The 11,177-nt window shown below is 52.8% G+C and overlaps 1 protein-coding gene across 5 annotated transcripts in view; it reads left to right on the top strand.

Moving 5' to 3' along the window:
• Window positions 1-8,329: 8,329 nt before the first annotated feature.
• The window catches only part of BTBD2 (BTB domain containing 2), a 38,645-nt gene continuing 35,797 nt past the window's right edge, over window positions 8,330-11,177 (top strand). For all 5 annotated transcript variants that reach the window (XM_065578628.1, XM_065578630.1, XM_065578629.1 and 2 more), the window contains exon 1: window positions 8,330-8,901. In XM_065578628.1, the coding sequence (XP_065434700.1) occupies window positions 8,345-8,901 (557 nt within the window). In that variant the 5' untranslated portion in view covers window positions 8,330-8,344. The remainder of the gene's footprint in view (window positions 8,902-11,177) is intronic.

Genomic DNA, 11,177 nt, shown 5'->3' with positions numbered 1-11,177 from the left:
ACACATCCAGCAAAATGGCCCATCCTGCAAGATGTTGAGCAAACAGCATAAAATCCAGAACATAGATGAAGTTTTAAAACTTATTTTCATGTTCATTGCTCTGTTACATTAGAATGAGAGAGAAATATATTTTTAAAATAAAAAAGTGTCCCTTGAAAGTAATGCTTGTATTCATTTAATTCTCGGACAATCAAATCTCAGTAGCCACCAAACCAAGTACAAAAAAAGAAGCAACATATTTGTTAAATGTAACAAACTCAGTAATTATAATCCATACAGAGATCATCTATATTAAAGCCAAATCTGCTCTTTGCCATGAGTGTATCTGAGAGCAGAATTTAGGGTCTGACCCTGCAATCACTAACTTTGATCATATGAGCAGTCTCCCTTAAGTCAATGGGGGACTATGCATGTGAATAACTTATATGTTGTTCGCAGTGGTATTGGAGCCGTGTTGGTCCCAGGATATTAGAGCAAGGTGAGTGAGGTAATGTCTTTTCATCTCCAACCACACACCCCTCGTTGTCACCTGCCACCCCACACTGGAACCCCTATGGAGTATCATTAAACAATTACAATCCATACAAGAAATCTTTCCTGAGCCCCTCTTCTGGCCTTCAAACAATCCAAGACACACCAACTCAAAGTGACACTAACCCCTGCAATAATAACAGATGCAAGACCTGCAGACATATCTCCACTGCTAACATGATCTACACTCTTCCCCCACAACACACCTTTCAAGTTCCACAGATCCTACACAGGCCTATGTACCTCGTGCAATGCACTAAATGCCCCCAACATGTGGCTGAAACAAGACAATCACTATGCTCTCAAATGAACTCATACAGAATAATGATAAAAGACAAAAATACCGTCCCCCATAAGAACGGCCGTACTGGGTCAGACTAAAGGTCCATCCAGCCCAGTATCCTGCCTACTGACAGTGGCCAATGCCAGGTGCTCCAGAGGGAGTGAACCTAACAGGTAATGATGAAGTGATCTCTCTCCTGCCATCCATATCCACCCTCTGACAAACAGAGGCTAGGGACACCATTCCTTACCCATCCTGGCTAATAGCCACTAATGGACTTAACCTCCATGAATTTATACAGTTCTCTTTTAAACCCTGTTATAGTCCTAGCCTTCACAACCTCCTCAGGCAAGGAGTTCCACAAGTAGGCTTAACACTTTTCACAGAACAATCCCTCCATATCTGACCTCTCAGTCCTTGTCCTCAACGGAAACATGCAAACACCTTCAAAAGAGGAGCCTGGGATCGTAAATTCATTACTCTGCTGGACATCAAAAATATGGAGTTAATAAAGTTACTGGCTTTATGGCTCATTACAACAATTTGTAACCCACTCACCCTCCTTTGTCCTATGACTGTAGATGTCTTAACCGCCACCTTGAACGGTCTCTTGCAAGATGTGTGAACTCCTTATCTGTTGCACCCTTGTATTTAGCTGTGACACTCAGTACCTTTCCCAGACCTGAAGAAGAGCTCTGTGTAAGCTCGAAAGCTTGTCTGTTTTACCAACAGAAGTTGGTCCAATATAAGAAGTTACCTCACCCACCTTATCTTTTTACATATATGTGTGTATTTGCAATATTGGGCTCTTAATTTTTAGCCACACATCCAGCAGAATTTGTCTATATATACCCCATTCTTCTTCGTTCAGTGTCAATGTATGTCACACAGCAGACTCCATAGATTTGTCACCAAATGAGTTCGTAAGCTTTTGATACTAAGGGCTAGTCTACACTGGCAACGTTAAAGCCTCTACAAGGGGCGTAGCTCCCAGCGCTGGTGCACTGTCTACACTGGCGCTTTACAGCGCTGAAACTTGCTGTGCTCAGGGGGATGTTTTTTCACACCCCTGAGCGAGAAAGGTGCAGCGCTGGAACGTGCCAGTGCAGACAAGCCCTAAGAGATGAATGCAGTAATGCAGTATTCCTTAGCAATGGCTGATGCAGTGATTTATCTGTGCAACTTCTGCAACACACAAAGGTCTTGGAGCTTTGGACCAATATAAACAGCATGTCATCGTGTATTAAGCAAACGATAATCAAAACCACAGAAAAACAAGGGGGAGAAAATATACCTCCTGGCTGAGCAGTTACTCAACACGTGGAACCAAGGACGAAAAGTCTGCTCTCAGATGTGTACGTATGCCCATCCATGGGCAGAATGTCACCCACAGAACGGATAACAGAGCGGAGTGGGGAATGTTATTCCCTTCCCTGTGACAAATAAATCACCTTGCTTTAACGGCTACCAAGTTTGCACCAATATAGGGTCTTAATTGCCCTTCTCTGCACCTTCCCATCCGCTGCCTTTCAGATTCCTCCTGACCTCCCTGCCATTTTCTATGTAAGGAATACCAGCTGGCTATGAGATAAAAATCTCTTTATCTGCCAGCCAGCATGCACATCCTGCTGTGTTATCTTGCAGTGCAGTGTGGGGGAGAACACCAACATTCCCACAGGATCTCATGGCCACAGCAGCATGCAATGGAGTGTGGTGCAAGGCTGGTGTGAAATACACTATGGGAATGGCTACACTTGTGAGTTAGAGCGCATTAAAGCAGCCCAGTGCGCTCTAACTCACGTGTCCACACTGGCAAGGCACGTAGAGTGCTCTGACTCCACGGCTAGAGCGCTCGTGGTAATCCACCTCGGCGAGTGGAATAACGCTTGATGCACCCCCGCTGGAGCGCCGCAGCACCAGTGTGGACGCCCTGGTCTGTTAACACGCTCTGATCAGCCTCCAGAAGTGTCCCACAATGCCTGTTCTAGCCATTCTGGTCATCACTTTGAACTCTACTGCCCTGCCCTCAGGTGACCAACCGTCAGACCCACTCTTTAAATTCTCTGGGAATTTTGAAAATCCCCTTCCTGTTTGCTCAGCCAGGCGTGGAGTGCTCTCAGCGAATCTTTCCAGGTGATCATGCCTCCACGTGCCAGGAGATCCCCAGTATGGAGCAATAGTGAAGTGCTGGACTTCATCAGTGTTTGGGGGAAGGAAGCTGTCCAGTCCCAGCTGTGCTCCAGCCGTAGGAATTACGATATCAAGGGACATGATGGAAAGGGGCCATGACCGGGACGCACTGCAGTGCAGGATTAAAGTGAAGCAGCTGCGGAATGCCCACAAGGCAAACTGCCACTCTGGTGCTGCCCCCGCAACCTGCCGTTTCAACAAAGAGCTGGACGCGATAATTGGGGGCGACCCCACCTCCACTCGGAGGACCACCATGGACACTTCAGAGCCCAGTTCAACAAGGCAGGAGGAGGAAAGCTGGAGCGAGGGTGCTGAGGAGGAGGGAGACAGCCCAGTATCCCTAGATGCGTGCAGCCAGGAGCTGTTCTCAAGCTAGGAGAAAGGTAGCCAGTCGCAGTGGCTGGGGCTTGGGGAAGGACAAACACCAGAGGAGGTGTCCGGTAAGCAGCTTTTATTTTGGGAAGGAAGTTGTTCGGTGTGGGCTCTTGGGGCGAGGAGGGCTAGGGCTGCATGCATGCCTAGATGCGGAATAGGGCGTTGATGTGCTCTCTCACATCGCGGTTATCAGCCTCAGTGATCTCTTCAAAGGTCTCATGCAGAAGCTGGGCAATCCACTTGCGCAGGTTCCTTGGCAGAGCTACTGTGCTCCTTGTCCCAGTCAGGCTAACATGTCCGCGCCACTGTGCCGTGAGGGGCGGGGGGACCATTGCTGCACACAGGCAAGCTGCATATGGGCCAGGGCAGAAGCCGCATTGCAGTAGAAGACCCTTCCTTGCTTCCCAGGTCACCCTCAGCAGTGAGATATCTTCCAGGACAAACTCCTGTGGAAAATGTGGGAACAGTGTTCAGTATAGGGGCCCCCTGCAGCTGTTGGCTCTCCCCAACCCAGAGGACAGTACAGACGTGAAACAATCACTCCCCCTCGACCCTGTGCTTACTCTCCATTTTGGGGCTCCCGTGGGTTATGTGCGCTCACTTTGGGATGGGTAAATTATGCTATTGTGTAGATTGTGTTTGCCCTTAAGTACAGGGGAATCATTTGCTCTGTCTGGTGTGAACAATGCTGCCTTTGTTAAGTGTTGCATTTTGGCTTTACAGATGCAACCTTGAGATCTCAGCCATCCTTGTTATCACCGTCCGAAAGACTCCAAAGAATTAGGAAGAGGCCACGTAGAAGCAAAGAGGACATGCTGCATGAAGTAATGCAGTAGACCCTTAACGAGAATCTAAAAGCGCAGGAGTGGAGGGAGAGTGAAAGGAGGGTCCGCTCCCAGAATGCGGATCGCTGGCACCAAAGCGCAGAGCTCCGGCAGCAAAGCACGGATCGGCTGATAAGCATCATGGAGCGCCAAGCGGACTTGATCCAGGCGCTTGTAGCCATGCAGGCGGAGCGCTACCGCCCCCGCCCTCTCCTACAGCCCTTGTCCCAAAACTCTTTCCCTTGTGCCCCCATGTCACCTCCAACCCACTTTCCCCAACATCCGGGTTCTTATCGCCACCAGCCGCCTCCAACACCTGTCGCTTCACCACCCAGCCCTGCAAACTACCACCCTTACCCACTGCACTCAACCCCCATCACCATGCAGTACAGCCAGCCTGAAGTGCAGCACTCATTGCACAGCACTCCAGACTGGAAGGCTGAGTACGATAACAGGACATATGCAAATCTGTGATTGTACCGTTCCCCATCCCACCCCCCTTGCCCTTTCTGTTTCCCAAGCAGTTGTGTTTCTTTTCAATAAATGCATTTTCTTTTCAATAAATGGATTTTTTGGCTTTGAAAACATTCTTTACTATTGCATAAAGTAAAAGATACCTTAGCCCAGGAGAGCAACAGACACTGCAAGTCAGTGTAGCAAACACAGATTCCTACTAACATTGAAACCACTGCACTTCACTCCCATGCAGGCCACCAGACATTACTGGTGGCTTTCAGCCTCAAATTGCTCCCTCAAGGCATCCCTAATCCTTGCAGCCCCACGCTGGGCTCCTCTAATAGTCCTGCTCTCTGGCTGTTCAAATTCAGCCTCCAGGTGTTAAACCTCCGAGTTCCATGCCTGAGTGAATCTTTCACCCTTCCCTTCACAAATGTTATGGAGGGTACAGCACGCGGATATAACCGCGGGGATGCTGTCATCGGCCAGGTCCGGCTTCCCATACAGAGAGCACCAGCGGCCCTTTAAACAGCCAAAAGCACACTCCACAGTCATTCTGCACCGGTTCAGCCTGTTGTTGAACCGCTCCTTGCGCTGTCAAGGCTCCCTGTGTAGGGTTTCATGAGCCACGGCATTAAAGGGTAAGTGGGGTCTCCAAGGATCACAATGGGCATTTCGACTTCCCCTACGGTGATCTTCTGGTCTGGGAAAAAAGTCTCAGCTTGCAACTTCCCGAACAGGCCAGTGTTCTGAAAGATGCGTGTGTCATGCACCTTTCCAGACCAACCTGCGTTAATGTCAATGAAACACCCACGATGATCCACAAGCGCCTGGAGAACCATAGACAAATACCCCTTCCAATTAACGTACTTGGAGGCTAGGTGGGCTGGTGCCAGAATTGGAATACGCGTCCCATCTATCGCCCCTCCGTAGTTAGGGAAATCCATTTGTGCAAAGCCAGACACAATGTCATGCACGTTACCCAGAGTCACGGTTCTTCTGAGCAGGATGCGATTAATGGCCCTGCAAACTTGCATGAACATGATTCCAATTGTCAACTTTCCCACTCCAAACTGGTTAGCAACCAATCGGTAGCTGTCTGGAGTTGCCTGCTTCCAGATTGCAATAGCCACCCGCTTCTCCAAGTCAGGGCAGCTCTCAATCTCATGTCCTTGTGCCGCAGGATAGGGGCGAGCTCCTCACACAGACCCGTGAAAGTGGCTTTTCTCATCCGAAAGTTCTGCAGCCACTGCTCGTCATCCCAGACTTGCATGATGATGTGACCCCACCACTCAGCGCTTGTTTCCCGAGCCCAAAAGTGGCTTTCCACGGTGGTGAGCATATCCGTGAATGCCACAAGCAATCTCGTGTTGTATGCATTATTCAAGTTGATATCATCATCGGAGTCCTCACTGTCAGTTTGGATCTTAAGGAGTAACTCGACTGCCAAACGTGACGTGCTGACAAGACTCGTCAGCATATTCCTCAGCAGTTCGGGCTCCATTCCCGCAGACCGAAAGGGAAGACAGAGCGCGCAGTACAAAAAACGTTGAAAGATGGCACCAAATGTGGACGGAAGCACAGGGACTGCTGGGATGCGAACCGATCCATCACGGGGCATTGGGACAGGACCCAGAATGCTCCGCATCCTCCCCTTCCCACAAGCCACAGCGCCAGAATGGGAAGAGATGCTCTGTGGGATAGCTGCCCATAATTCACCGCTCCCAAGGCTGCTACAAGCGCAGCAAATGTGGCCATGCCAGTGCGCTTGCAGCTTTCAGTGTGGACAGACCGCAGCGCTTTCCCTACTGCGCTCTCCAAAGGCTGGTTTAACTCAAAGGGCTCTACATCTACAAGTGTAGCCATGCCCTCTTACACACCAGATGTTAAGCATGAAGTATCAGTTTATTGGAGGGCAGTATCTCTGGAGATGAGGAAGACAGCCAAATGAGTCGGTACATCAGCCACAGACCATCAGTCCTTTGGCCTAAGGATTGTAAGGGATTACAGAACACTAATCAACACCCCCTCGATGAAGTTTTGGGTGCCTGGTTTTTACAAAGGGTTGGTTTGCGCTTGTGCAAAGAACGTAACATTAGGCTTATTCTTCAGGGGATAAACTGAAGTGTTTCTGTGTCCCCAACAGGCTACCTAACCTTCTGGAGAAGCTGCCTCCTCCCCATAAGCCATCGACCCCCAAGATCAGAGGTATCCACCTTGTGGGCCCAGACTTGCAAGGTCAATGGTAACCTTCCCACAGCTCCCCAGGGGAGCTGTTTTGTCCCCAAAAGGTTTGATTCCCTCTAATAATAAAAAAAAGAGCTGTGTCCTCCCATAGAGGAGCTGTGACAGTGTCCCCATGGTTCCCACCTGGGGTCTTCACTAGGGTGGAAACAGCAGGGAGTTCATCGGGCTCCCCATTGCATGGCTCCCGCCAACCCCTAACTCCTTCCCCCGCCACCTGCACTCCTCAGGCACCCACATCCCTCCCTCCCGCTCCCCCTGCAGTCCTCACACCTACCATACTCCTTTCCTTGCATTCCTTGTGCCCCCCCCACACCCTCCATCCCCCACCTTCCTCATGCCTCCCCCACACCCCACCCTCCCTCCTTTCTGCCCTCCACACCCCTCCCTCCTGCTGCCATCCCCCACCCTCCTCCCTCCAACCCCTGCACTCATGTCTCCCACATCCCTCCTTCCTGACCCCACCCTCCTCCTGCCGTCTCCATTTCCCATCCTCTGTTCCCCACAACTCTACCCTCCTGCTCCCCCTGCAGGCTTCAGACCTGACATACCCCTTTCCCTGCATTCCTTGTGCCCCCCACCCTCCATCCCCACCTTCCTCATGCCTCCCCCACGCTCCATCCTTTCTGCCCTCCACACCTCTCCCTCCTCCCTCCAACCCCTGCACTCATGTCTCCCACACCCCACCCTCCTGACCCCTCCCTCCGACCCCCATCCCCCACCCTCCTCCTGCCTCCATTCCCCATCCTCTGTCCCCCACAGCTCTACCCTCCTGCTCCCTTTGCAGGTTTCAGACCTGAACTACCCCTTTAGCTGCATTCCTTGTGCCCCCCCCACCCTCCATCCCCCCACCTTCCTTATGCCTCCCCCACACCCCACCCTCCATCCCCCTCCCTCCTTTCTGTCCTCCACACCCCTCCCTCCTGCCGCCATCCCCCCTCCTCCCGCCAACCCCTGCACTCATGTCTCCCACACCCCTCCCTCCTGCCGCCACCCTCCTCCTGCCCTCCACACCCCACCCTCCTCCTGCCCTCCACACCCCACCCTCCTCTTGCCCTCCACACCCCTCCCTCCTGACCCCACCCTCCTTATCCCTCCCTCCTGCCCTTAGGGTGACCAGATGTCCTGATTTTATAGGGACAGTCCCGATTTTTGGGTCTTTTTCTTCCATAGGCTCCTATTACCCCCACCCCCATCCCGATTTTTCACATTTGCTGTCTGGTCACCCTACCTGCCCTCCACACCCCACCCTCCTCCTGCCCCCATCCCCCACCCTCCTCCTGCCCCGCCTCCATTCCCCATCCTCTGTCCCCCACAGCTCTACCCTCCTGCTCCCCCTGCAGGCCTCACACCTCACATACCCCTTCCCCCCACGCCCCTCGCGCGCCCCCCAGCTCCCCCTCCCCACGCCCCGCCCCCTGCGCGCGCCGCCCCGAGCCCCATGCGCCGCTGCTGCCCGGCCCTGTGTATAAGCCGCCGCGCCGCCCCCTCCCCCTCGGCGGGCCCCGCCGCCGCCGTGTCCCGCCCGCCGCCGCTCGTGCTGCTGCTGCTGCTGCTGCAGCGCCGCCCTCCCCCTCCCGCGCCTCCTCCGCACAAGATGGCGGCCGGTGGGAGCGGCGGGGGCCCCGGGGGCCTCTCCGCCTCTGGCCCGCAGCCGCCGCCGCCGCCTCCGGGCAACGGGGCCGCGGCCGCCGCCTGCACCAACGGCCCCGGCGGCGCCCCCGCCTCCCCGCCGGGCCTCACCTACAACCAGTGCGGGGCCGGCAACCCCGCGGCGGCGGCGGCGGCGGCGGCGGCCGGGGGTCCCGGCGCCGGGGGCTCGGCGCCGGCGCTGGGCGGGGCGGGCGGCCCCCTGCAGCGGGAGCCCGTGTACAACTGGCAGGCCACCAAGCCCACCGTGCAGGAGCGCTTCGCCTTCCTCTTCAACAACGAGGTGCTCAGCGACGTGCACTTCCTGGTGGGCAAGGGCCGCGGCTCGCAGCGCATCCCGGCCCACAGGTGGGCAGCGAGGGGCCGGGGCGGCGGGGCCGGGGCCGGGGGCGGGGCGGGACTGCCCGGCCCGCGGGGGGGGGCCGCGGGGCCGCTCGGGGGCGGAGCGGCGCCTCCCGGCCCACAGGTAGGGACCGGGCGGAGGAGCGGCCCCGGGGGCGGAGCGGGGCTGCCGGCCGGCCCCTAGGTGGGGCTCGGGCCCAGGGAACCGCTGCTCCTGTCGCATCCCGGGCTCCCGGCGGGTCCCGCCTAACAGGGGGCCGTGCTGGCGCTCCCCGCGGCGGATGTGGGGTGGGGTGGGCCGGCATGCGGCGGGACCTCCCTCCCCTCCCCCCCCATTCTGCTCCCCCTTCACAAGCTCCTTCCTAACTCCAGGGGAGCAAGGGGGACCCCCCCCTTCCCTCTGCCGTGCCTCGGTGGTACTATCCCCCCCCCGCCCTCCACACTAACCCCCCCCACACACACACATCCAAGGGGCCGGGCCTCCGCCCTTGCAGGGACCCAGAGCTGTTCCCAGGCCTGTTGTGGCTGGTAAGAGAGACCAGGATGCTGACTAGATGCCAAGTCAGCCTGGGAACGCAGCCCCGAGTTGGCTGTATCTCAGGCCTGCCCTACATGGGGAGTGTGGGGGGCTCTGCCCCTTAGAGCAGAATGGCTGCAGGGCAGTTGTGGGTTAGCGCACAGGTAGGCCATTGAGCACCCAGCGTTGTGGGTCTGTCCCCCCACTGGCCCCTCCAGAGCAGGAAGCCTGTCTCTACAGCTTGAGCCGAAGAACCAGGCTCTATAGCTGGGGCTGTAATTCTTTGCTGGGCACAGAGAGAGAGACGTGTAACTAACTGTTCAGTGGGCTACAGACTCATGACTGAACGGCAGTGACAGTCGTCATAACGGGGCACAGAACAGAGAATCCTTATAAAAGAAGGGAGTGGGTAGCCACTGACTCGATATTGGTTCATGTATTGGTGGGGATCCATTTTCTTAGAGTGTAAGCTCTCCTGTGAATGTCACGCCATCTGACTATTCTGTCCAGTACTTTCTTCTGGGGAGGTAATATGAAAAGGTTAGGGTTGCTACCTGGTATTCTTTCACGTAGGCTGGTCTCTTGTTTACTTTTCTTGATTTTATTCCTTTCACTTAGTTATCAGATTACCATCTGATTTTACCTGTAGCTAGGAGACATGTTACAACACTTTCAGAATACTATGAATGTACACAGGGCTTTAAAAACATATGATTCATCTACACTATACAAATCTGTGGGTGGTATTTACAACTTGTTTGTCTCCTGACAAGGTTAATACTCTGGGGACATGGTGAAGTCCCACCTTGAAGCATTGATAGACTAAACTGCTAGAGGCTTGGCCAGAGGAGCATTGTAGCAAGGCGTAGTTAGCTCTTGTGCACAAGATAGAGCCCTATTTAATGATGATGCTCTTCCAGCATGGTACGGTGTGGTGGTTATGGTGTAGACGTGTTCCAGAGTTAATGCATCTTTTTAGATGGGCTGTTTAAAAAGAAGCATCTCAAAGAATTTCAGTGGAGATTTTGGTTGGGGGATTTGATGTAAAACTTCAGCTAAATAAAATTCCACTTACAGAATAGTGTGTAGTTTTTGCCAGATTTCTTCAGCTGTAGAATAGGGTCAGTTCGCACAATTTTATAACTTTCTTCTAAAAGACGTAAAAATGAGAATCTGTTTTGAAAAGACTCCAGAAATACAGTAGCATAAAGAATCCTTAGCTTCTACTTTGAATCAGTTCCAGGAAAAAAAAATATTTTGAAAACAGCTTGCTGAATTAAATCTTAGTGAAAAATGAAAAAGGAGGGTTGGGCAAAATGTGTAAAATACTAGAAAGATGTCCTTTTAATTTTAAAGGAAAACTTAAAAAAAAAATTGCCTTTCCTGCTAATGTTGGTATAACTTTATCTATTGAAGTCTTTACTAAAAATTAGTTATAGCTGAGTGATATGTCTACATTAGGTTTATATTGGTTTTGAGATAGTCTGTCACACTAGCACTGCACAACTGGAAAATAATGTTAAAGATCACACTTTCAACTGGATATGAAAAACAGTCTACTGAACACTAAGCACTTACTCTGCATTGATACTTTTAGGCTGAACAGTAATTTAAGAGCTTGCAGTCCCCAAAATGGTTGTTTGCTGAAGAGTTTGAATTTGGCTTGATATTGGATATCTGATTCGGTAGTAATTGACTACTAAAGTTGACTTCTCTGACTTTCCTCCTTTGAAATATAGTGGTGAGATGACTGGCATTGTTTGCC

This window comes from Chrysemys picta, chromosome 25, assembly GCF_011386835.1.
Source record: "Chrysemys picta bellii isolate R12L10 chromosome 25, ASM1138683v2, whole genome shotgun sequence".
Classification (NCBI taxonomy): Eukaryota; Metazoa; Chordata; order Testudines; family Emydidae; genus Chrysemys; species Chrysemys picta.
The sequence above is the reverse complement of the archived record's forward strand: the minus strand, read 5'-3'. Positions and strand labels throughout refer to the sequence as shown.